The sequence below is a fragment of the Microtus oregoni genome, unplaced genomic scaffold, assembly GCF_018167655.1.
Source record: "Microtus oregoni isolate MIOR12 unplaced genomic scaffold, Mior012 000036F_ref0000092, whole genome shotgun sequence".
Lineage (NCBI taxonomy): Eukaryota > Metazoa > Chordata > Mammalia > Rodentia > Cricetidae > Microtus > Microtus oregoni.
Genome location: NW_024543095.1, coordinates 14,377,055 through 14,404,921, shown reverse-complemented (window position 1 = coordinate 14,404,921; position 27,867 = coordinate 14,377,055). Strand labels below are relative to the sequence as shown.

Sequence of the window (27,867 nt, the reverse complement as noted above, 5' to 3'; positions counted from 1 at the left end):
GGAGCAACTGAAACCTTTACCCCTGGATGACAGCAGTACCCAATTATGACAAACAAAACTATCAAGGAATATTAATGTTCTGTGTGGGGCTAGCCTTCATTGAGAGCCGCCATTTTACAAGTGGGGGGATAATAAATCATGGTTTTAGTAACTGGATCTTGAAACCAAACATTTTAGAGTGCTTGTACAAGTACAGAATGTGATTTTGGCTGGGCAGTGGTGGCGCACGCCTTTAATCCCAGCACTCAGTGGTAGAGGAAGGCGGACCTTTATGAGTTCAAGACCAGCCTGGTCTATAGAGTGAGTTCCAGGACAGCCAGGGCTATGCAGAGAAGAATATGATTTTGTAGGTTTTTAGATTATAAAAAATGGGGCAAAGAAGAGACATAGTCTGGATACTTCTATACATTTCTAATCACGTACTTATTTTCTGTTGTGACACTTTAACAAATGTGAACAAGCAAAAATTAAAAGAAGGTGATTTGGGAATCTGCAGATACAGCCCAGCTGAAAGAGTCCTTGCCTTTCATGAGCACTGTGTTTGGTCTCCAGCACTTCAGAAACCAGGAGAGGTGGTGCCTGCCTGGAGTCCCATCACCTGGGAGGTAAAAGCAGGATGAATGAAAGTTCACAGTCCTCCTTGGCTACCTACGGAGTTCAAGGCTACTCTGGGTGACATATACCGTGTAAGAACAACAACGGGTAGATACCTCAACACCCACTTGAGTAAGTGAATTCAAGAATTAAAAAGTCAAAAAAGAAGGGTGAAGTCTGAATTTAATGTCAATGGATTTAGTAAATAAGAGGGAACAACCTAGTAAATAAGCCGTGTTTGGGGAAGTTCACTGTGGCAGTGGCATGTGAAGAACACAGACTTGGTGACAGGTATGGAAAGAAACTGCCAAAGAGGACTCCGAAGGAAAGCCCTCATCTTGGCCTGCCTCCCTTTCATCAGAGGAACTGGAAGTCCCAAAGTAAGGATGTGAAGACAGTACTCTCCAGGACAGACGACAGATACATCATGGGAACAGCAGGGAAACCCAGACAGCAGCACACACAGCACGTCAGGACAGGGAACAATGCACAGAGCAGACTGTGTTGCACCCAGACACAGATGGACAACGCAATCATCAGTACTTCGGGGCTATGCACATCAGCCTTCCTCACGGCTGTGCCCTTGACTGGAAGAGCCATAGCTGGGGGAGGACTATAAGGAAGCTGCATCTTCCAGACACAGTAGGACTGATGTTTACACCAACTCTCAGAGACTGGCAAGACCTGCACAGGGTCAAACCAGACACAATCCCAGCACTGAGAAAGGGGAGTAGACAAGGGGTCCTGCCCTTAGCCAACTTTACAATTGCTGCCTGCTAGGAAAGAGAAAATCCAGTAACCGTTTTCCCAAATAGAATGTGGCTCAGCTTATCAACCGCAATCCAGAGCAGACCCCATTCCCAGGAGGAGTTGGCCAACACAAAACAGACTCCATGGTTTTTTATTTAATGTTTTCTTTTGCTTTTGCTTTGTTTTGTCTAGCTGTTTATTTTTGGGTTTTTTTTGGTGAACTTTTTTTTGTTTCATTGATTTTTTTTTTAAGTTTCTCTGTTCTTATTTTTTGTGTTTTTGTTGTTGCTTTTCCTGTTTATTTCGGAGAGAGAGACAGAGAGGGAGAGAGGGAGAGAGAAAACATAAAATTGGGTGTGTAGGGAGATGGGGAGGATCTGGGAGGAGTTGGGAAAGAATTTGATCAAAATATGTATGATCCAAATATGTTATATGAAAAGATTTTAAAAATTCTTTTTGAAAAGCATTCTAGGGACTCGGGATAAATCTGTACTAGAACACCTGCTTAGTATGCAGGAGGCCCTGCAAGGCATGAGGAAGGGAAGTCTGGAGTGGGAACTTCAATATGTAAGCTATGGCAGGGCTTCCTCTCTCACTGGATTTCCTTCAAGTCCTCATTCTACGACAATGCTAAGAGCAGAACTAAGTGCACTAAGTAACTTTGTCATGCTAAAATTATTTTTATAGAAAAATACCATTGTTTAACTTAAACTTCATCTGCGTTTGAATAAGATGAGCCAGCGTTCATTTTAATTTTCTAATCATAAAAGTAATTGAATTTTGTTGAAATGCCAACATAATCAAATACTTAACAAAAGGAAGTTTTTCTTCATAGAACTTTCCCAATCACTTTACAAACAAGGAAGTGTATAGTTTTAGATCACCACCTTCACACTGCTGTCTACCAATGGTTCTAGACAGCAGTGATAGCCAGTCACACCCAAAAGCAGAGAACCAAACAGCACGTGGTGGCTAAAATGGGCATGGCCCCACAGGCTCATCTACTTGAATCTCAGACATCAGGGAGTGGCACTGGTTGAGAAGGTTTAGGAGGTGTGGCCTTGTAGGAAGAAGTGTGTCACTGAGAGTGGACTTTGAGGTGTCAAAGGCCCAAGCCAGGACCAGGATCTCATCTCTGTCTCTCTGTTAATGCTTCCTCCCCACCCTCCTCTCTCTCTTTCTCTCTTTGCCTAAGGATCAGGAAATAGCACTTAGCTACTTTTCCAACACAAACTACCTGCCACCATGGATGATAACAGGCTAAACCTTTGAAACTAAGCAAGTCATCAATTAAATGCTTTCTTTTGTAAGAGTTACCAGCTGAGCGGTGTTGGTGCACGCCTTTAATCCCAGCACTTGGGAGGCAGAGGCAGGTGGATCTCTGTGAGTTCGAGGCCAGCCTGGTCTACAAGTGCTAGTCCCAGGACAGGCTCCAAAGCCACAGAGAAACCCTGTCTCAAAAAAACAAAAACAAACAAACAGAAAAAAAAAAGGAGTTATCTTGGTCATGGTGTCTCCTCACAGCTAAAGAACAGTGACTAAGACATAACTTGGTACCAGGGACTGGGGCATTGCTGTGACAGGCCTAACCATGCTGTTTGTTGGAAGGCTTTGGGATTTTGGACTAGAAAAGAGATTGAATGCTTTAAGTGAGGCTTGGTGGGTCATCCCAGTAGGAGCATGAAAGATAGTGCTGAGGGCAACTTGAACTGTGGGGGCCCAGATCAAGAAGTTTCAGAAGGGAAGAATATTGCAAATGACCTAGAGATCATTTTTGTGATATTTTGGCAGAGTGTGGTTGCTTTTTAACCTTATCCTAAAAATCTGTCTGAGGCTAAATCGAAGGATTTTGGATTAATGGCATTGGCAGAGAAGAGTTCAGGACAGCCTAGTATTGACTGTAGTATGTGGTCACTAGTGGTCACTCTTATGCAGATCTCCAACGAAAAGGAACAAGTGGGGCAAGAATAAATACAAAATATACAGTTTGAGAGGAGCACCAGGAAATATAAAGGAGCCAAGATCATTGCTCAAGGGGATGAAAAGTTCAGAGAAAAGCCTGAGGCTAAATGGAATAAAGGGAGTGGTGACCTCAGGGCAAGACCCCATCCAACTATAAATTTATAAAAAGGAACTAAAGGAAAGCCTAAACAGTGAAGGAAACTATCAACATCAGAAAGCTGGTGTGATTGTAACTGAACAGCAGGATCAAGTTCAAATCCCATCAGGCAGCAGAGCTTGGCAGCTTTGGCCACAAGGTTCTGGCTTTAGCATCACGCACACAGGAAAGGGTATGAAATCTCTCTGTGTGGCCAAGCCTCTGAAGCCAGACATGTGCTAGGGGTGACCCTGCATGGAATCCCAGAGAGTTCATTCATGAAGCTGTGAAGGTGAAGCCTGGATGTCAGTGGACACCAAGATGTTGAAAGTGCCAGAGTTATGGGACATCTGCCAAGAAAAGGGGAGACTGGGTGTGAAGCCAACCCATCAGAGAAAAGAGTGTTGCGGTCAGCGGGAAGTAAAGGTCTGAAGAGTGCGCTTACATTAGACTTAGAGACGCAGAACTTGAGAGTTGCTCTGCTGGGTTTTGGATGAGCTTTGGCCCAGCATTTCCTCACTATGCTCCCTTTCCTCCCTTTTGTAATGGTAATTCATATTCTGTGCTATTGAATGTTGGAAATATGTGATCTGATTTTTTACTTTATCAGAGGTTGCAGTTAAGAGACTGCCATAGTCTTAGAAGAGACTTTGAACTTTGGACTTTTAAACAGTGTTGAGACTGTGATAGACTATGGGGACCTTTGAAGTTGGGCTGATTGTATTTTTGCTTTATGATACTGTTACAAGCTTATCAGGACCAGGGGGTAGATTGTGGTAGTTTGAAAAAGGTGGTCCCCATAAGTTCATCCATTTGAATGCTTAGTCATCGGGGAATGGCACTACTTGAGAAGGATCAGTAGGCACAGCATACATTCCAAGAGAAAACGTGCCTACCTGAGAGATATATCCTTCCCTACCCTCTTCCAGCCATATCATAAATCTAAGCACCAATACAGAAATATCAGGTAAAGAGAAACACTGCAAAAAGTATTCACCACAGGGAAGCAGCAAAACAGACACAAGTTTCTTCACCCTGCTACCCCAACACCAAGGAAACAGAGAAGAAAGGAGAAATCCTCTTTCCCCCATGACCACCAATGGCCTTAGCAATACCACCCCATCTTATGGCCATGCCACTTGTACCAGAAATCAAACTACATTGTATATATGAGTTTGTTCCAGTTCTTTCATTTTGTTTTGTTTTTTAAATAGGTCTTACTGCATAAGGCTCACCTCAAACTTGCAATCTTTGCCTCACCCCCAAATGCTATCCAAGTGCTGGAATTATAGATGACATCAGCCCCTGACTCTGCTATTTTATTTTGTTTTGTTGATCTATTTTTTTCAATCTACTTACTATGACCCTGTTTTGCTTGTTTTCTGTTGCTGTGATAAACATCACAACCAAAAAAACAAGAGGAAAGGGTTTAATTCATCTTATAATTCATAGTCCATCATAGAGGGAACCTTGAACTCCAGGCAGGAACCTGGAGGCAAGAATGGAAGCAGAGACAACAGGAGAGCACTGCCTACTTGGCTGGCTCAGCTACACCATCCGGGACCGTCTGCCCAGGAATAGTACCACCCACAGTAGGCTAGACCCTCCCACATCAATCATGAATCAAGAAAAAGCCCACTGACATGCTCACAGGCCAGTATGACAGAGGCAATTCCTGATTGAATTTTCCTCTTCCCAGGTAAGTCTAGTTTGTGTCAAACTCACAAAAGCTGACTAGCAGAGACTCCCTTATCTTAATTATTATGATTTGTACAATTATCTTAATATCTAATATAAGCAACACACATTCTATTGTTTCATTATTTTCCAAGAGCAACCAATGGCTCTCAAACTTTTTGACCTTACATTTCAATTTACAGCTCTAAAAATTATTGACAATGCAAAGACCTTCTGCTTACATGAGTTATATCTGTCAAAAACTTACCACGTTAGAAACTAAAACTGAGAAAAATATGAGTATATTTTTCAAATTAATGAAAAGTACTATTTTTCAAGGTGGGGTGGCACACATCAATTCGAGCACTCAGGAATCTGAGGGAGAAGAATTACTTGAGTCTGAGGTCAGTCTAGGCTACAAAATGAGTACTGTGCCAGCCAGAGCTAAATGCCACCCATACATAGACAACAGTCCCCCAAAGAAAAATAATATTGTTTGATATTTTTGCAAGTATATTCAATTTCTAACTTAAGAGACAAATATTTGGGGGCTGGAGAGATGGCTCAGAGGTTAAGAGCACTGGCTGCTCTTCCAGAGGTCCTGAGTTCAAGTCCCAGCAACCACATGGTGGCTCACAACCATCTGTACTGAGATTTGGCCTCCTCTGGCGTGCGGGCATACATCGAGGCAGAATGTTGTATACATAATAAATAAATAAATCTTTTTAAAAAAAAAAGAGACAAATAATCTCTCTCCTTCAGTGAAATATAACTGATATATAAAAGCATACATTATTGTATGTGATGGCTTGTTATGCACATTGGCAAACAATTGACAACTAGAGATTTGTGTAACAGGTACTCTTCCTTTTCAAGTCAGTCAAATGCATCTAAACAGCTAGGTTTCATCTTCCAACGGTAATGTACCATGAAACTGCCAGTTTCGTTCATAATTCAAACAATCCTATGACTATTTCTCTCAAGAAAACATCACACTTCAATAAGCAAAAGTAAACTTATCTGTACTCCCTGTTTCGTTATAAAACACTTTAAAAAAGAAAAAGAAAATAAAAGAGAGCATGGTATGGCAACACACATGCACTCGGGAGGCAGAGGCAGGCGGATCTCTGTGAGTTCAAGACCAGCCTGGTCTACAGAGCTAGTTCCAGGACAGTCAGGGCTACAAAGGGAGACTCTGTCTCAAAAAACAAAAACAAAGAGAAAAAAGGGGGAGGGCATGGTAGCTAAGATTTGTAATCCTAGCGGTTGGGAAGTGGAGGCAGGCAGATCTTCAGGCCTCACAGCAGGCAGCCTAGCCTCATCAATAAACGTGAAGCCCCAGTGAGAGTCCCTGCCTCAGAAAACATGGGATAGCCTATAGAGAGGGTCACTGGCTAAGAGCAACTGATCTCCATTCTCAGCAGCCATGGGGCTTCATGGCTGCCTCTGACTCCAGCCAAGAGAAGGAGGGTTTGAACCACTTTTTTAGTCTCTGCCACCCCAATGTACACACGAAATAGTAAACAAGTAAATCTCTGCCATCATTCCACACATGCTAGATGCAACCCCTATCCCAAAATGCACACACAAAATAGTAAAAAAGTAAACAAATATTTTTCAAAAGGTAGACAACACCTGAAGAACAATGTCCACAGTTGACCTCTGGAATCCACATGAACACGCATACATGTACGTACAGAATATATGTGAAATATGATATATAATTTATGATATCATAATATATAATGAATGTTTATGAAAGCCAGGCTCAATGTTCTAAATCCCAGCACTTGGGGGGCATGAGCAATGGTGGAGCAACTCATTACAGCCCTGCAGGTGGAGCCTGCAGCTCAGAGACCCTGTCTGCTCCCTGCTTAACCTGGACTGCTCTGGCACATAGCTGAGGTCAGTCTGGACTACACAGTAGTTCTAGGGTGGCCTGAGCTAGGCAAGGCTGTCTGTAAGAAGAAAGTTAGACACATCCTGACACCAGTGTCCTCACCCTCACAAACACCAGACACAAACATAAAGGCTGCAGTAAGCCCGCCCACAGAGACCTCTCGCTGGCCTGACACGTTTTCATTTCTCCCATCACGGTTGCTGAAAAATGCTCAAGGTGACTTTGCTTGACAGCAGTCTATAGAGGCACCCCCCATCCAGTCCTCTGCCTTGTGGGCCATGTAGAAGTTTGGCATTGACTCTAAGCAAGTCATTTCCCACCCCAACGTCCTGAGCAGCCTATCTATCACACACCCAATCTTTAATTCCAATTCTAGTGACATTTAAATAAAATTCAATTCCAATTGCTCTCAATCTCAAATTCTATGTAAGGTCAATTGTAAATGAAAAGAGATTATCTAATTGTAAATGAAAAGAGATTATCTTTTATGTATTTATTTATTTATCTTAATAAACTTTTATTTCCAAGAACAAAACTAAGGCTGGGCAGTGGTGGTGCATGCCTTTAATCCCAGGACCTAGGAGGCAAAAGCAGGTGAATCTCTGTAAATTTGAGGCCAGCCTGGTTCCAGGCCAGCCAGGGCTGTTACACAGAGAAACCCTGTCTCAAAAAAAAACAAAAACAAAACAAAAGAATAAAAATTAAAGCAGGCTCTGTGGAAGTTTCTAATTCTGAAGGGCCTTGTGTACAGCTCTCCAGAGGGGAGGAAAGATACCGAGACGCTGACCTCTGAGATCTGGCAGCCTAAGTTGGAGTCTAAACAGAACTATTTAGGCAAATTTTACATAAGGTGCAAGATTTTAACAGTTGTTCAAGAGACTCTCAGAACTGAATTAAGACAGACAACTCCTCATTTGGAGCCGCCACATGGCAGCCTTAGACAAAGACGCATTCTACAGATGGTGGTTTAGCCGTTCTTCTGCATGGCAACAGCGACGGGATGGCGTCGTCTGGATTCTGGTGTACTAACCTGACAACTGTTCCAGAGTCTCAGGCTACCTGTGAAGCAGAGACTGGACACCTGGCCTTCAAAACTTATCCTACCACTACCGTCACCAAATTTAGGTTTGAAATAGCTTCTCTGGCCCCTTTAAGAAAGCAATATGGCTCAGAAGATAAAGAAAGGCATTTGCCACTAGCGAAAGGGAACAGCCTGAGCTTGATCCCGGCCTCAGTTTGATGCGCAGGACCTATATGGAAAAATAAGCTACCGACTTTCACAAGTCACCTCCATACATATACTGTGGCATCCACATGCCCACAGGCCCAGACACAAATCAATAAATAAGTGTAAAGAATAGTTTAAATAATAATAGCTATAATAAAAACCCATAGCTGGGCAAGCAAGTGGTGGTCATGGCAGTAATCCCAGAACTAGGGAAGCCGAGATCAGGACTGACAGGAGTTCCAGGCCAGCCAGCTCTACAGAGTAAAACTTTCTTGAAGCAAACAAAGTTCAATCATTATTTTTTAAAATGATAAAAATAAAAAGCACAGTTGAACTGAAGATACACAGGACCCCAGAACTGGGGGTGGGGAGATGAGGGGATGACACCACCAACAATGAGTACGATGCCCAGCACAGCCAGAGCTAAACATGAGGAAGACAGGCCCATAAACTAGGGCAAAGTCCACTAGCACGGATATATAGATGTCTCCATGACTGTTCATGCTTTGCAACAAGAGACGCCTGGAGAACAAATATTCAGATCCAAAACCTGTTACTAGAGGACACACTGGGACCAACAACACCAGCATCTAAGGCAAGTTTTGTAAGGCACACTGAAGCCTAATTTTAAAGGCTGTGGTCCAGATCTTAGGGCTGTAGAGATGGAAAGAATTAGCTCTTTTTAATTATGACTAGCTGTGCCACAGGCTGGGAAGAGATGGAATCGTTACATGTACCAGTGCTGTAATTAACAGCTGTTGAAAGGCTCGGCTTAGTGCATCGGGGACGCTCAGGCCAGACACAACCATAAACCAGGGGAAGAGGGCTATTTCCTGCTTTCTACATGCAGCTAGCATTGTAACATTATCTTTTGGAATAATAATCCAACTTACACGCTTAAATAGCTTTAATTTTAGATCTACCCAACTGACTTGAATCTATAGAAGAATTCTGTGAGGCTGACATTCAGAAAGCCTACCTACTCAACAGGTGACTTCAGAGCTCTCATTGTGCCTGATGTTTTTCTGGCGCTAGCTGTGCATGAGTCATTAGTGAAGCTGAATATCTGCAGTTCGGAGTCAGACAATATCTAAACGTGCAATTTAAGAAGTGGGAGATTTAGGCAAGATTGTAATTGTTTTGTGCTTTTGGCCCCTTCATCTGTAAACAGGGATAATAACAGATCTACTTAGAGAGTCACTGTGAGGATTAAATACTTGAAAAGCAGCCCTAGCATAAAAAGCCCAATAGCTGTTAGAACACGAAGCACATATAAGCCCAGGCCATTTGTAAAACTGATTACTGCCACAGAACAGAAAGAGGGCTACACTTAGAAATGAGGCAAGTAGCAATGAGCACATCAGCCCCCTCCAACTGTAACTGTGTTGCCTTCCTCAAACTTAGAACATTTCTGTCTTTTAGAGACGAATGAAGGACTGCTCATGAATCACAGGATGATCACTGAAAGAGCATGCAGTATTTACTACATGTATGAAAACCTTCAAATGCACACATAAAATGGCTTCATGCAGCAAGATAAACAATACTGTTGGCATGACAATAAATTGTTGTGCTTTATGTGCACCATAAAATCTTTTATTAAAGTCCCAAGCCACAGCAGATGAGTGAAGGGTACTGCCTCTGCCCTGCTCCTGCACCCCTGAAAATGCACCGGATGGATGCTCATTGCTCATGCTCCATGCCAGTTTGCTCAGAACAAGCCCAGGTCTCACTGTCTCTCTCATTTCTGCTGGAGTGAGAGGGAACAAAGCCTTGCTTCTGAGCCACACACGGAGGCTTACAGCAAGTGAGCACTAAAGTTCACCTACTCGAGGGCTCGAGAACACCTCAGTCAGGCTTTCCCCAAGTTCCATTCATTGGGGAGGAAATTCTGGGCACTTGATGGTGTCTCTGAGAACAAAAAGTCAGTATTCACCAAATTGCCCCTATAGCTGCCAAAGAACAATGGGGCTTCGACAATTTTCTCCTTTTAAAGCAGAGGCAGATAGGGCAAGACTTCAACACTGGAAAATGTCAAGACCACTTTCCCGAGCCCTTGTTCTAAATCAACATGTGGGCTGCTCAGCCAGGCTCTGTGTCATGCTAGAGACTGCTTCAACTGCCTTCAAGCATTTGCAAATGGGAGCCATAGAGGAGAAAGCGCGACTTCGCTCTCCTTTCTCTCAACCCAGAAAACACACAGGAAAAAGGCATAAATGTCTCTTCGACATAATTCAAAGCATCGTCACTAGGTAAAGCCCTTGCATAAGTGTCTTGATAATTATATTAAAATACACTCTCTCAGGCCTTATGGAAGATGAAAAACACCATTTTTCCATTCCAAGCAATCTGTTAAAGAAAACCAACATTACTTGTAAACAGATTCCAAGCTATCAGAAGGGTAAATTAAAAATACGCTGTGTGTTTTGGATATATTCTTTAAACCATTTGTCAGATCTAACAAGAATCTATGACCACAACTTCTTGAGCTCAAATGAATCTTTATATCCTAGCTTCTCCCAGCTAAATAATCATAGCCTATGACTTTTTAGTTATGTACATCTTTAAGAAAATGTCAGTTGGGTACAGTGATGCATGCCTATAATCCCTACTACCTGAAGGGTCAATGCAGGAAGATCAGGAGTTGAAGGCCAGCCTCAGCTACCTGGCAATTTAAGACCAGTTTAAGCTATAAGAGACCTTATCTCAAAAAAAATATGCACAGGTAAAAAATAATGTATGACAATTTCATAGCAAAAACCATTATTATATAGAATAAACAAACACTAATAAAATCCGAAATAAAATAATCTCACAATTATTCGCGTCCTCCAGATTATAAAGCAAGGACTGGATCCCACCAGTGCCCAGGACAAAGGTCATGAGCCCAGTTCAGTTGCAGAGCACTTGCCTAGCATAAGTGAGGCTTCAATTTCTAACAAAAACACGTCTGTTAGAGTTTTAAACCAAGCAAATGCACAGAGCTGATGCCAGCATTGGGTTTTCATCCCAGCGATACTCACAAGAAAATAAAAAGCCATACATCCTACGAGGGCTAGAGTCGTGTGTCTGCAAACCAAACCCTGTTCTTGTGTTCTGGCCTTATATTCTCATTGTATCATTTGCAGGGATCTGAAGAAGCACTTCCCAAAGAGTATCTGCTAGACATTGCTGTGTGTAATGCTAACACACTCAGATAAACTGTTAGTGATGAGGCAACGAGAAGACGCCTCGTCACTGTGGAACCTGCCAGGACCTCTGTATGTTAATGCACACCATAAATTCCAAGATCATATCCATGAAGTCTGCAGGATGCCAAGCTGAGCAAGATCTTGAAGAGAGTTTTTAAAGGGCTTTCAAGAAGGCTTTGGTCTGGGCTTTGGTCACAGTGTTTCTGGGCACTTAGGGAAGTTAGGGAAACTTCTAAAGGTCTCACCTGATATGCGTTGCAGGAAGAGATTCATACTGGCGGGACAGGAAGAGCTCCCTATGTTTCAACTGATGCTTCTGCTTCTCAGTCAAGTCAGCCTCAACCGTCATCTCCGTTTCTTCCTCTGTTTCTTCTACACAAACAAAATCCAAAGAATCCACTGTTACAACCCATGCTGCCTCTTGGGCTATTAAAATAGAGTGAACTGGCAGGTCAAATTCGTATTCCATCTGATAATTTCTTTACAGTAATCACTTCTGAATGTCACATTAAACTTTTCATTGCAATCCCAACCCTAAAACCAAACTCTCAAGGCCGCCAAGAAAGAAGAAAAAAACCATTGTGAAAATGGCGGAACCGGACATGGTGGCATACACCTGGGATTCCAGCACTTTGGAGGCTGTGGCAGGAGGATGACTAATTCAAACCCCACAGTGAGACCTGTCTTAAAACAAATAATAAGCGAGCGAGTGAGCTAGTGAGCCAATAGTGGCTCAGTGGTCGAGAGCACTTGCTGCACGATCAAGGACCACGGTTAGGATTCCAGAACCCGCATAACAAGCCAGTGTCCTTACAAACACTTGTAGCCCCGCTTCGGAGAATGAAGATAGGGGGCTGCTGGGGTTTTCCTTAAAGGAACAGACAGAGAATAATGGAAGAGGACACCCAAGAACCCTCAGACACACCTGAAAACACACATGTGTGCACACAGATACACACAAAGGCATTTCTTCAAAATAATAAGTAACGTTAAAAGTGCAGCTAAGAGCTCAGCTGTGAATGGCAGTAGCATAGCCTGAAACCTCAACACTCAGGAGGCTGAGGCAGGAAGACGGGGAGTTCTGAGCTAGCGAGGGCAACAGAGTCAGGGCCGATCTCAAAACAAAGTGCTGAACAAAGAAAGCCCTGGGATTGGTACCGGGACTGCACAGGCCCCACGTGGAGGTGTACACCGAAACCCCAGCACTCCGAGATGAAAGCATACAGATCAGAGAGGTCATCACAGGCTCTAAGGAAACTGTCTCAAAAAAACAAAACCAGTATTGGAGGGCCTCATCCCTACCCTGTGTGTACAGGAATCAGACCTATAATACTTACACCCTTTTTTGTCTTGTATGAATACTATAAACCAAATCACGTTTGCAGGGGGGAAACATACTTGTAATACCAGAGACTGATGCAGGAGGCTGGAGTTCACGTTGAGACCCTATTTCCATAACAAAAACAAAAACCTATGAAGACCAACATCACGGAGGGAAAAAAAAGAAAAAAGAAAAAAAGGAAGCTAGCCATCTTTTCTGTCCTTCCTCTCTGCAGCAGGAAGGAGGTTGCTACTGGAAACCCGTCCCTTCCATCGGGGAGCGAACCTCCAGCACCTCCACACACTTCATTTGTTTAAAAGTGACAACACAAGAAGCCGGACTAGAATTGAAGCTACTCGTTCCTGGTGAGCTTGTGTTAAGATGTGCAATGTCTCCCAAGAGGAGAGCAAATGATCAACACTAGAATTGTAGTCAGTTCTCCAGTGCACGAGCAAAGAGGTCTTCCCATCCACTCAATCAGCGTTTGTTAGGAGTAAGGCAGGTGCTATTCCAGGAGCTACTCAGTGAGACTGAGAAATGACTTCTGGCCTTGGCCACCGAGAAGCAAGGCTGGCAGCAAAAATGAAGCAACAAGGTTCTACAAGGTGTCTTGTTCTGATTTTGGGGCACACTAGCCGAGTAACAAGCTGGCCTCACACTCACCACCTCAGGTGTTTTTCTACTGCTGGGACAGCACTGAGCAAAGGCAGCTCAGGGGAGGAAAGGGCTTATTGCACCACACTTCGAGGTGACAGTGCATCAGAAGGCCAGTCAGGGCAGGATCTCAAGACAGGGCAGGGCGGGAAGCTGGAGACAGAAGCTGAAGCAGAAGAAACTGAAGGGTGCTCCTCATGGCTTGCTCAGCCTGCTTTCCTTTTGGTTTTTGTTTGTTTGTATTTTTTGTTTTTGTTTTCTTGAGACAGGGTTTCTCTGTAGCTTTGGAGCCTGTCCCGGAACTAGCTCTTGTAGACCAGGCTAACCTCAAACACACAGAGATCCGCCTGTGTCTGCCTCCTCCCAAGTGCTGAGATTAAAGGTGTGCGCCACTGCCCAACAGCCTGCTTTCTTATACAACTTTCTTTTATAACCCCAACCATCTGCCCAGCAGTGGCACCCCCTACAAGGGTTGTTCCCTCCCAAATCAATCATAATTAAGAAAATGCCTGACAGACTTGCCCAAAGGCCAGTCTTATGGAGGTACTTTCTCAACTGAGAGTCCTTCTTCCCAAATGTCTTTAGCTTGTGTCAAGTCGACAAAAAACTAGCCAGCACACTAACCATCCTCTGGCCTTCCTCTCCTGAGAACTGAGATTATGGTGTGTGCTACCACACCTGGCTACATGATCTTTTTTCAACATTACATTTAACATCTTTAAAGAGAAAAGGGACAGCAATATCATTTACAGACAAAATTCTGATTAATTTGAGCTACACAACTTTTAAAAACTATAATGCCTCTGGAGGCTCCCTGGTCCCTTGCAGCCTCACCTGGATCAGGCTGTGTGGCTATGGGAAATAGCAGGAGTGCAGCGACTCTGAGGGAGGCTGCAGGGAAGAGGAAGAGGGCTGGCTGCTCTTCATGCAGGAAGCACAACTCTCGAGTGACCTGGAACATCTTTTTCAATTGCAAGAGGGCCTGTCATCTTCCCTAATTTCAGATTTTAAAAATCTGAATTGAAAACAAGCCTGGAAAACTGACTGGTTCTAAAAGCCTCACCTAGGAGCAGGCAGGTTGGCTCAGCAGATAAAGGCATACATCACAAAGCCTGACGACCTGAGTTCCAATCCCTGGGCCCCACATAGTGGAAGGAGAAGAGCGACTCCTCCAAGTTGTCCTCTGACATCCATATACATGCAGATGTGGTCATGGGAACACACAATCACACACACACACACACACACACTATCAGAGGAATAAAAGAAAGTGGAGTCTCGCCACACTCAAACCAAGCTCCCTTGAATGTTCTTTCTGAAGCCCTACACAGGAGAAGCACAGCCCTAAAGGAGTCATCCCCGTCTCACCAGGGGAGATGGATAAAGTTGTTGCTGCATTGGCACTATCAGAACAGCAAACACCACATACAGAATTATGCTCTTTACCTAACTGGAGTTTGATAAACTGTTGCTCCAGAATATATGGCTGACTGAACTCTAACGGTGCCCTGCAGAGCAAAAAGCACCAATACATATCACAGCAACAACAGCAAACCTCACCCTTTTTTGTTGTTTTGGTTTGGGCATTTTTGGTTCTGTTTTTTTTTTAGACAGGGTCTCACTGTGTAGCTTTGGCTGTCCTGGAACTCGCTTTGTAACCCAGGCTGGCCTCAAACTCACAGAGATCCACCTGTTTCTGCCTCCTGAGTACTGACTGGGATTAAAGGTGTGCACCATCACACTCGGCTTGTTTCCTCCCTCCCTCCCTCCCTCCCTCCCTCCCTCTCTCCCTCCCTCCTTCCCTCTCTTTCTCCCTCCCTCCCTCTCTTCCTCCCTCCTTCCCTCTCTTTCTCCCTCCCTCTCTCCCTTCCTTCCTTCCTTCCTTCCTGTACCTGAGGGACTAGAAAGATGGTTCAGTAGTTAAGAGCACTGCCTGCTCTTCCAGAAGACCCAGATTTGATCCTCAGCACCCATATGATATATCAAAGCCATCTGTAATGTCAGTTCCAGGAGATCTAATGTAATGCCCTCTTCTGGCCTCCACGGGCACAAAGCAAGTCCAGGCATACATGAGCAAAACACTCATACACATAAAATAATTTTAATAAAAAATAAAGCATGTGTGTAAGAGTATGGGAGTGTATGCCACAGGGAGCGCGCGGAGGTCGGAAGGCAACTTTAGAGAGCTGGTTTTCTCCTTTCACCGTGGTATCTGGGGAACAAGCTCAGGTCATTCGCCTGCTTGTGTGGCAAGTATTTTCCCCATTGAGCAATCTTGACAGTCTTAAATTTTATTTTTTTATACAACTAATGGTACTGGTTGAAAAGTTCTAAGAGCTATAAAGTACAGTGTAACCACAGAAGCATGGAAGCAAACCCTGCAATCCCAACACAACAAACAGAAGGAAGGTCATGCAAGTTCACTACCCAATGAGTTTGAGGCTAGCCGGGGGTACATGGTAAGACCCTGTCTCAAGACCACAAAGAAACAGCAATGATAATAATACATTTAACAGCCGGGCGGTGGTGGCGCACGCCTTTAATCCCAGCACTCGGGAGGCAGAGGCAGGCGGATCTCTGTGAGTTCGAGACCAGCCTGGTCTACAGAGCTAGTTCCAGGACAGGCTCCAAAAACCACAGAGAAACCCTGTCTCGAAAAACCAAAAAAAAAAAAAAATACATTTAACAAATGTCAGCACTTGTACCCTAAAAACAACACTGCCAAAGACCAAATCAACTAAGAAACAACCCACGCTCACTGTTTGGAAGAGCTAAAATGGCCTGAAAAGGCAGTAAATTCTCAGGTAGATCTACCCCATTCCTAATAGAATTCCAACTGCCTTTTTCATTAAAATTAACACAGATCTGATTAATCATACAGGCATTTATAGACCTAGAGTAGCTAAAATAATCTTGAGTAAGAATGAACTTAAGGTACATCTCAACCCTCCAGCGATATGGACTGTGGGACAGGCATTGGTGCGGACACATGGGAGAGCAGGGGACAGCAATAGCGGAGACCCTGAACATACAATCCACTGATTTCACGCAAGGCAACTCCCACATCTCAAACTACACACTAAAATGAAAAACAAAACACACACACACAAAGGCTAACCGTAAGAGCTAAGATTCAAAATAAAACAGGTATCCCCATGACCTTTTAGACCAGGAAGTGGTATCTTATAGTTACTATATGCAAAAGCATAAACAAGAAAAACAAGTAGATAAATTGGACCTCATATTAAAGTTGTGTGCTAAATGTATAATAAAGAAAGAAAGGAAAGAAGGAAGAGGGAAGGAAGAGAAACTGGAACCACAGGCAGGCATATGCCTGCAGCTTTCCAGAAAGCAGTTCAGCCCGGTCCATGAGCACCAGCTTCCAGGAGACCCCGTCTCAAAAAAGATAGAGTATGATTTCGATGGTTTGAAAAAGGATGACCCTCACAGGCTCATATATTTGAATGCTTAGGGAGTGGCCTTGTTGAATGTGAGTGCAGGTATTCCTGGAAATCAGAGGCATCAGGTCCCCCTGGAGCTGAATTACAGGTGCTTACGAATTGCCCAACGTGGGTCCTCTACAAGAGCAGTATGTGTTCTTAACCTCCCTCAGAGCCATCTCTCCAGCCCCCAATTTTTGGCTTGTTTGTTTGTTTTTCCAGACAGGGTTTCTCTCTGTAGCCATGGTTAGTTACCCTAGAACTCACTCTGTAGACCAGGCTGGCCTCAAACTCAGAGATCTTCCTGCCTCTGCCTCCCAAGTGCTGGGATTAAAGGCACACGCCACCATGTTTTGCCAACAAATTTTTTTAACAAACAGCAAGTACACAACCCACTAGCAAGGAGAATGAAGGTCTCACACGCAATCCAGTCTCTTCAGAACTCTGGAGCACATGCAGGGAGGACTGACAAGCAGGTGGGTGCCAGTTTAGTGCCACTCTGAACGATTTCCTGACCTCACAGACCCCTCCAAGGGGAGTGAGAAACAACAGCCAATGCACAGAAAGTCAAGCAGGAAAACACAACCCTCGCCTGGAGCACAACTACGTTTCTCCCCAGCTTTAAGAAGCCTAAGCCTGTCTCCGAAATGTTCCTTTCACACAGTGAGCGACCATGACTCATCAGCTGTTCTCTAGCGAGCTAGGATCCCATCAAGAATTTAAGCTATTTCTGTTTTACATTTATTCAAAGAAAACTGCATCTGGCAAAGGCTACCCAATCTTATCATATATCAAAGTCCATCTGGAATTCTGTAGACTTAGCATGCCACCATGCAACTTTCCGCTGCTATAAACTGTGAAACTTAAGAAACAAAATAAAAGAACTAGAAGTGTTTTGGTTGGGGTTTTTAGTGCGGTGAGAGAATGCCATGACCACAGCAACTTCGAGAGGAAAGCGTCTACCTCAGTTTACAAGGCTCAAATCGGACCACACCACTGAGGGAAGTCAGGAACTCACACAGGGCAGGGACCTGGAGGCAGGGACTAAAACAGAGGTCATGGAGGCATGCTCTCCGTGGCTGGCTCAGCCTCTTTCTTACACCATGCAGGACCATCTGCCCAGTGTTGGCACTGACTACAGAAAGCTGGGACTTCTCCCATCAATCATTAATCAAGAAAATGTGAAGTCAGCAAAATTTAATCAAGGCTTTTCTCAGTTATGGTTCCCTCAGCTCAGATAACTGTAGGTTTGTGTCAAGATGACAGAAGCTCACCGCCACCATCTCATCCAACTCCCAGCTCGTTATCAGCACCATCCTCCCAGAGCATCCTCCCAGCACCATCCCCCTAGAGCTTCCTCCCGGTACTGTCCTCCTAGAGCATCCTCCCAGCACCGTCTTCCCAGAGCATCCTCCCAAAACTATCCTCCCGGAGCATCCTCCCAGCACTGTCCTCCCTGAGCATCCTCCCAGCACCGTCCTCCCTGAGCATCCTTCCAGCACTGTCCTCCCTGAGTATCCTCCCAGCACCGTCCTCCCAGAGCATCCTCCCAGCACCATCCTCCCTGAGCATCCTCCCAGAGATTCCTCCCAAAACTGTCCTCCCAGAGCATCCTCCCAGCACCGTCCTCCCAGAGCATCCTTCCAGCACTGTCCTCCCTGAGTATCCTCCCAGCACCGTCCTCCCAGAGCATCCTCCCAGCACCATCCTCCCTGAGCATCCTCCCAGAGATTCCTCCCAAAACTGTCCTCCCAGAGCATCCTCCCAGCACCGTCCTCCCAGAGCATCCTTCCAGCACTGTCCTCCCTGAGTATCCTCCCAGCACCGTCCTCCCAGAGCATCCTTCCAGCACTGTCCTCCCTGAGTATCCTCCCAGCACCGTCCTCCCTGAGCATCCTCCCAGCACCATCCTCCCTGAGCATCCTCCCAGCACCATCCTCCCTGAGCATCCTCCCAGCACCATCCTCCCTGAGCATCCTCCCAGCACCGTCCTCCCTGAGCATCCTACTCCTGAATTTACTATCAACACTGTCTCCCCTGAGCACAGCTGGGCATTTCTTCTCAGAACAAAAACCAAAAAGAAAAAGTCTAGCTATATGTCTTAGTTAGGCTTTCTATTGCTGTGAAGAGACACCATGACCATGGCAACTCTTATAAATGAAAACATTTAAATGGCACTGGCTTACAGTTTCAGAGGTTTAGTACATCATGGCGGGAAGCAGCATCAGACATGGTGCTGGAGGAGCTGAGAGTTCTATACCTTGATTCACAGGTAGCATGCAGAGAACTGTCTATACACTGGATGTAGCTTGAGCATATAAGAGTCCTTCAAGCCCACCCCCACGGTGACGCACTTCCCCCAACAAGGCCACATCTCCTAATAGCGCCACTCCCTATGGGCCAAGCACCCAAACACAGGGGTTTAAGGAGGCCATTCTATTCAAACCCCCACACTGTGGTTCCACATGCCAGAAAGCCCACTACTCTAGAGACAGAGGCAGGAAAGATCTCAGTGAGTTCAAGACCAGTCATAGTGAATTCCAGGCAATCAGGACTACAATTTCCAAACCTACAAAGCTGTCCTGAGCGTCACACATGAACAAACATACAAATAAACAAATTAATATTTTAAAAAAGAACTTAAGATGGGAAGGGGTATACTTAACTGAGGAAGAAAGAGGGTAATACAGAAGAAGAGGGGGGAGAAATAAATAACACTAGGATGTTTGAAAAAAACCTATTTTTTCACAAGCTTACTTAGTAATACCTACATCGTGTGTGTATGTGTGTGTGTGCGTGTACGTGCGTGTGTGTACATACTATATAGTTTTATTATTAAAGGGTGATAATACTCCCCAGGAGCCATAGACATTCAGCAGAGTCCAAGAGGCCCCCTCCAAATACAGGCCATTGCTATTGCCCTTGGTTGCCTCCCAGATCTTTAGACCCATGGCTAAAGACAACACACACTCTGGTCACATGACTTGGAGGATTATAGGTGCTCTGACTTTGATGCCTCCTCCCGGGTACTAGCTCCCATAGTATTGGGAGATGCTATGCAAACTGCCAAGAGAGAAAGGCAGCCAACAGCCCTACCCAGCTGTAAAGCTTTCAAGCCACATGACTGGCCTCATAAGATATCCCCCATAGTGGCCAACAGCTGTCCAATTGGACTTCAGGCCTGCTGAGAACGAGAAAACTCATGCCTGGTACTGTGAACCTAGTCAGGAACCCATGGTTGGAGAGGGCATGGACCCTGGAGGAGAACTCACTAGAGCCTTCCTACAATAGCACAGCATCCAGCTACACTCAGTCCTTATCCTTGCACCCATGCGTGCAGCTCTCGTCCCTCAGCGGACTTTCATTTTGCAGCAGCAGAGGCTATTCCAGAGAGATCCACAGCACAGAGAACAAGGGACACCGCAGAAGAAGGATGCTGTAAGTGCCGGAGGACCTGGACAACTGCTGCAAGGTGGTGTCTTCTGGGGACAGGGATGCTGCACCCGTGACCGCTCAGCAATATGGCTGCCTGCACAGGTGGATGGGGAAATTTTTGGTTTTGCTCTGTTTTTTGAAATAGGGTCTCTCTATGTAGCCCTGGCTGTTCTGATACTATGTAGGCCAGGCTGGCGTCAAACTCACAGAGATCCCCCTACCTCTGCCTCTCAAATGCTAGAAATAAAGGCATGTACCACTATGCCCAGCAGATGGCGTAAATTTTAAGAACGACCCATTCCAAGATGAAGAACTGCAGGAAATCAATGGCTGCTGAGGGAGAAACAGCTTTTTCCAAGGAAAACCCCTGGTAATTTTCCCAGTCACAAGAATTTGGCCCTAAACACATGTACACAAAGTGGACTTAGTAGGGTGTGTGTGTATGTTTGTGCAAAAAACAATAATTTTAGCCAGGCGGTGGTGGCACATGCCTTTAATCCCAGGACTCGGGAGGCAGAGGCAGGCGGATCTCTGTGAGTTCGAGACCAGCCTGGTCTACAGAGCTAGTTCCAGGACAGGCTCCAAAGCCACAGAGAAACCCTGTCTCGAAAAACCAAAAAAAAAAAAAAAAAAAACCAATAATTTTTTTAAAAGGTCATGAATTTGAGAGGAAGTTGGGTAAGCAAGAGGAAGGGATGAAAATGATGTAAATAGTATAATCGTGTGTGAAATTCTCCAAAAACATCACATTTTAATTTTTTTTAAAAAAAAAGTCCTGTTTTGATAGAAAGAAAGAAAAGAAAAGCTCGTCAGAGACTTGAGTGGTTATAAATCTAAGCATCAACCATGCCATGTGTTTCCATGGAAGTCACATCCTCTCTTCTACCTGACCTCAATAAATAAATAAATAAAAATAAATTAAGAAACTATACAGGGGGCTGGAGAGATGGCTCAGTAGTTAAGAGCATTGCCTGCTCTTCCAAAGGTCCTGAGTTCAATTCCCAGCAACCACATGGTGGCTCACAACCATCTGTAAAAAGAGGTCTGGCGCCCTCTTCTGGCCTTCAGGCATACACACAGAATATTGTATACATAATAAATGAATAAATATTAAAAAAAAAAAAAAGAAACTATACAGGAAAGTTTGCCTTCTTGTGGCTATCATTTCGGGTTCCAGGAAAGAGCTTGGAACACACTTCCCAGAAGAGCGAGTGCTAGGACACAGAGAGAAGCTGCTGAAGCAAGGTGGAGGTGCCCGCATAGCTGAAAGAGCAGCGGAGGGGCCCTGGACGCCTGTGTGAACCACAGCCTGGAAGGAAAGGGGTAGGAGGCTGACCCCTGCCCTCCCTGAGGGGAGAACACAGCTCTCGGTAGGATGGCCTGCATCCTATCCTGAGCTGACAAAACCCTGGGTTTGCAGCCACATCTCAGTCACCTCAAGTACGCAGCCTCTAGTCCCGTGCAAATTGAGGACAGCTAGTTCCCTCGGCCTTCACACAACCCAGCTGCAGTAGCATGGTCCGGCCTACTTGTGCTAGCTTAAGGACGAAGGTTCAAAAGCCTGCAGAGCATGGTAACTCTATAACACCTATAACCCCAGTATTCTGGGGGCAGAGACAGGAGGATCTCCATGAGTTTGAGGCCAGCCTGGCTTACATAGTGAGTTCCAGGACAGACAAGGCTACATAGATAGGTCTTGTCTCAAAAAAGGAAGGAAGGAAGGAAGGAAAAAAGGAAGGAAAAAAGGAAGGAAGGTAGGTGGGGGCAGGAGGATCAGAAGTTCAAAGTCAGTGGGATGGCTCTGTGGGTAACGGTCCTTTCAGCCAAGCCCAATGACCTGAGCCGGATCCCATTACCCACAGGGTGGGAAAAGAAGATGGACTCGTACACGTTCAAGAGCTCCAAATTGTCATGTCTGGCAACCAAATTGGGAGAGCTATGCTGTGCTGTGTTCCTACAAACCAAAAAAGGCTCAGGCATTGTCAGCTCCAGAAATGAAACCCAAAACTGTGCTCCCAGCTTCAGAAGACCATCCCTCCTGCGTGGCTGAGTCATCTGAACAGCACGCTGCCAGCACAGCTCCAAAGAGAGCTCAGAGGGTCCACGCACCCACGAGGTCAGTTCCCCAGGTTAGCCGAAGTAGGATCTGCTCTGACAGCATCAGTTGGTTTCCATTGAGAAATCCAACCCAGACTGCGACATTTCTCTCACTGACTCTAACCGATACAAAAGCTATGATTTTCCACATCTTATGATGTGCGGACAACTTGATTTAAGCCCAACATAGGGAGGGAAAGCAGAAAGTCCTGACAAGTAAGTAAGAAGTTAGTTAAGGGCTAGGATGATGGCTGGCAAAAGCACTTGTTTCATGGTATGAAAACCTAATTTGAATCCCCAGGACCCACGTGGAAAAAACAGACGTGGAGTCTATACAGGGAACTGTACCCACGAGAATATCTCAAGCTCACAGGGCAGCTGGTCTGCTAAATACAACGGAAATCAATAGCAGCCCTGCTTCAAAGTAGAAGGTGAGAACCAAGATTCAAAAGTCGTCAGCCTTGATATGCACACCACACACACACCTACCCACCGAGGATGCACAGGCCCTGGGGTCCATCCTCAGCTCCCTCTCAGAAGGGCAAAACAAAGCAGAACATTTTAAGTAGCAGTAGGAATATAAAGAATTTCCTGAAGTAGTCAAGCGAATGACACACATTTGTAATCCCAGCACTAGACAAAGAGAGGATGTGAGATTCAGCTCAAAGACAGCCCAGAACAAAGCAAGGTTCCATTAAAAAACAAAAAGTTACTGAAAAAATTATTGGGTGGTTTGGTTAAGAATGGCCCCTATAGGCTCATATATTTGAGTGCTTGGTTTTCAGGGATTCAAACTGGAAAGATGAGGAAGTGTGGCCTTGTTGGAGGAAGTGTGTCACTGTTGAAGGAAGTGTATCACTGGGGGTGGGCTTTCAGGTTTCAAAAAAAAAAAAATGTCAAGGACAGGTTCCCTCTCCCCTCCGTTTATGGATCAGGAAGCAGCCTCAGCTACTTTCCAGCACCAAATGCCTGCCAGTTACCATGCCCTCCACCCGATGATAGTGGACTAAACCTCTGAACTGTAAGCCAGCCCTGATTTAATGTTTTCTTTATAAGAGCTACTGTGATCATGGTGTCTCTTCACAGCAATACAAAAGTTGCTTAGACAACTATATACTTCAAAAAATATTTTCTTTGTTGCTGTTGTTTTCTTTTTTGTTTGTAGAGACACAGTCTCCTATAGCATGAGTTGACTTCAGACTTACAGGGGGTTAAGGATGACCTTGAACTATTCTCTTCTCTCAAAACCTGGTATAGGGATGACCAGCATGCATCCCCACGTGTGGTTTCTGAGGTTCTGGGGAGCAAAGCCAAGGCTTCATGCAAGACAGACAAGCACTTCCCAACGCACCTGCAGCCCCAGGCCTCAGAAGACTTTCTTTTGACGAAAGAAAGCCAAGTGTCTGGAGACAGAGGCCAGAGGAACACTCCAAGTGTGAGGCCAGCCTGCTCTACAGGGAGCTCCAGACTACACACTGAGACCTCATCTCACAAAAAAAAAGAACAAAACAAAAAATATCATCTGTGGAAAACTTGAGACTAGCTACACTAATTATAAAAATGGCTTTCATTCAACTGCTCATGAAAATATAAAATGTGAGCATGTAGTTTTCCAGCCCATAAATCATCTCACATAATTATAAAAGTAAAAGCAGCACAAAGCCTTGGGAAAAAAAGCTTAGGAATTAACCAATTACTAGAATGCTTCATTTGGTGATCAATAAGCAACGTGACATAAATTTTAAAGTAGGAACACAGTACTTGCTGTTTAGAAAAATAGAAACCATTAACATTCAAAAGAACAGATCAATAAGAAAATGTATACCATAAAACATAATTAACTTGTCAACTAATAAAACTTTGTAATATTTACAGTTGTTAATAATTTGGCTAATGAGACACAAACTCACTGTAACTGCTAATTATAAAATGTCATTCACAAAAATAAAAACATTATAAAACAGCAAGAGGAAAATAACCTTAGAGATGCAAGTTTATTACTTTAATGCTTTGATAGAAAATGGATTTTATGACAACTCCAACCAAGCAGCAGAAGCAGTCTGGAGAGAACTGAGAAGTGTCACCAAAGACGGGGGTAGAAGTGTCACCGAGGACGGGGTAGAAGTGTCACTAAGGATGGGGTAGAAGTGTCACTAAGGATGGGGTAGAAGTGTCACCAAGGACGGGGTAGAAGTGTCAGAGGATGGGGGTAGAAGTGTCACCAAGGATGGGGTAGAAGTGTCACTAAGGATGGGGTAGAAGTGTCACCAAGAACAGGGTAGAAGTGTCACCGAGGACGGGGGCAGAAGTGTCAGAGGATGGAGGCAGAAGTGCCTTCGAGGATGGGGCAGCACTATCTCACATGAGACAGGGTGGACCTCGGATTTTTATTTTTTGAGACAGTGTCTAATGTTCCTCAGGCTAGCCTGAACTCCTAATCCACCTGCCTCCACCTCCCAAGTGCTTGTACTACAGGCAGGCACCACATCACCTGCCAGTGCCTTAGAACTGAGTTGAAAGGAGAACATGGGACTCACAAGGTCAGGTTCTCATCAACTTGAAGGAGCCAGGCACAATGGCACACTTTTTCCCAGTTCTCAGTAGCTGAATTAGAGGCCAATATGGGCTATATGAGTTGGCAGTCGGCCTGGGCTATGCTGTGTGACCCTGTCTCCAAACAATAACAACCACAACAAAATAACAAATGGACTACATCTTACAGAATAGATGTCTGAGAAGAAATGCCCAGAGATAACAGAAACATCGCCAAAGACACACAGCAGCTTACTGATGTGGATCTCACACAGGGACATTCAGTACCTTTTCAGAATGTCTATGTTAAAGAACAAACCAATGAAAGAGAAAAAAACAGAACAGTAGAATAATAATCTACTGAGCTAGGTGCAGTGACACAGCCTTTAATCCCAGCACTCAGGAGACAGAGGTTAGCCAAGTCTACATGGAGAGTTCCAGGACAGCTAGGACTACCATAGAGAGAGACTCTGACTCCAAATGGGGGTGGGGGCGGGATCTGCCTGACACCATACTTAACAATGGGTGCCCTAGAGCAATCAAATTTCTTTCAAGTTCTAAGAGAAAAATATTTTGAACCCAAAATTCTATAAAGATCCCAAATAACAACATATTTGAGGATAGAGACATTTTAAGGAATGCACAGATCTAGAACATTTAGCATCAACACCTTTTATGGGAAAAAAAATTAGAAAAGAGAGTATTTCGGCAAAGCGAAACAAGGCAAAAATAAAGGTGATGCTGACACAAGAAGCAGTGAAGGGAAGAAAGTGCATGGGTAGGAAATGAGAGTCTTTTCTGAGTCTTTATTAGTGTATGTATCCTATGTGTACGAGTAAATGACTATGCACCATGTGTACCTGATGCCCCTGCAATCAGAAGAGGGCATCGGGTCCCCTGGACTGGAGTTAGATGGTTGTGTTAGATAACCTGAATTCTCTGAGAGAGCAGCAATGCTCTGAGCCATCTCTCTAGCCTGGGAAACACAAGTCTTCAGAAGTAGATACGGAGCCAGGCATGGTGGTAGCAGCCTGTAATCCCAGCGTTTGGAAGACAGAGTCGGGCTGACCTCTGTGAATTCTACATAGCGAAACCCTGTCTCAAAACCAACAAATAAATAGGTGGGAAGGCAGCTGAGAGGCACAGAGAAACACAGTGGCAGTGACAAACAGGGAAAAATATGTGACTCCAACTTCAGTTGCTCAGAGGGAAGGAACCAGAAGCCACAACTGCACGTTAAGCCTGGAGGCCCTGATGACAACAGACACACAGCCCTAGCAGCGAGAGAAACCCACAGGTCTCTCAAGCCTGAAGTCAGCAGAAGGGTTGTCTGACAGAGACTCCTCCTACGGGAAGGCTAGGTCTGAAGAACATATTGCAGAAAGCCACAGCCGTAACAAACAGCAAGACTGGAGTGCAACATTCTCCGAACAAAGGGAAGTGCAGAAGCAAACAAGCCACTCTGAGTTCTAGCAGACCTGGAGAGAGAAGGCACAAAGCTCTGGGATGGGGAGTGGGGGTTGGTGTGGAGGGACTGGGGATAGAGCTAGATGGTAGAGTGCTTGCCTACAAGGGAAGAGGCACTAGGCTCAATCTTCAGCAAAAGGGGGCCAAAGTATTTGGCCTAGGATGCTCAGAGCCTGGGCTCGATCTTCACCATAAGCCGCCAGGTGAAGCCACACAGGCCTATAATGCCATCATTGGAGGGTACAAGGAAGAGGCTCAGAACTTTGTGGTCATCCTCAGCTACAAAGCGAATTAGACATGAGACAGCCACCCCCACCCCAAAAAGGCAACAAACAGTGTCCTTAGTTAGTGTTTCTATTGCTGTGACAAGGCACTATGACCACAGCAGCTCTTATAAAAGAAAACATTTAATTAGAGCTGGTTTACAGTTTAAAGGTTTAGTTTATTATCCTCATGGCGGGAAATGGCATGCAGGCAGACATGGTGCTGGAGAAAGCTGAGAGTTCTACATCTTGATCCACAGGCAACAGGAAGTGAACTGTCACACTGGGTGTGGCTTGAGCATATACAAGACTGTAAAGCCCATCCCCCCCCCCCACGAAGACACATTTCCTCCAACAAGGCCACACCTCCCTTTGGGCCAAGCATGCAAACATATGGGTCTGCAGGGGCCATACCTAATTCAAACCACCACAAAGAGTGAGGAGAAATGACAGCAGGAAGGGAAAGAACACCTGTCCCCAAACTATTCCTGAAAGTAGAGAGGGAAGATACACAAATCTCACTCCACAAAGCAAGGTTACACATACCAAACCAAGAAAGATACAAGAATGAAGAAAATGAAAAAGTTATAGCCTAGTATATTCCCTGGATAAACGTAGATGTTCTCAATAAAATATCAAACCACTAGGAAAGCAGAACAAGTGAAACCAGTGCAAATTAATGAATTAAAATGCCTTCAAACCAAATTCAGCAAAATATTAAAGAGATCACACACCAAGATTCAATCAGTTTTGTTCCAAGAATTCCCCTTTCACCAAAGAGAAATCAGTAAGTAAAGCGCAGCACATAAATCAAATCTAGGACAAAAATTAAACAACCATCTTCGCATGCACAGAAAAAGCCTTCGACAACGTTCCACATCATTTCACAATAAGAAGCCTGGAGGAATTTGGAATAGAAAGATATCATCACAATATGACAAAGGTAAGACAGGGCAGACTCTCACAGCCAACACTACAGCAAACAGAGAAGAGGCAAACACAACATGACAAAGGTTAAGACAGGACAGACTGACAGCAACACTACAGCAAACAGAAGCGGCAAACACATTTGCTCTGAAGTCAGGAGAGTCCGCTCTCTCCATACTTTTCCAGTACAGTGCTTGAGCTCTCCAGCACAGTAGGAAATAAAAAGGACACAAGCCGGGGGGGGGGGGGGGGGGGGGGGGGTGGTCAGATTATTCGTATTTGCAAATGGTGAG

General features: G+C 44.7%; 1 protein-coding gene across 5 annotated transcripts in view; it reads right to left on the bottom strand.

Moving 5' to 3' along the window:
- Nucleotides 1-27,867, bottom strand: part of Mta3 (metastasis associated 1 family member 3) — a 127,666-nt gene that overhangs the window by 86,400 nt on the left and 13,399 nt on the right. For all 5 annotated transcript variants that reach the window (XM_041631061.1, XM_041631062.1, XM_041631064.1 and 2 more), the window contains exon 4: nucleotides 11,684-11,810. In XM_041631061.1, coding sequence (XP_041486995.1) covers nucleotides 11,684-11,810 — 127 coding nt within the window. The remainder of the gene's footprint in view (nucleotides 1-11,683; nucleotides 11,811-27,867) is intronic.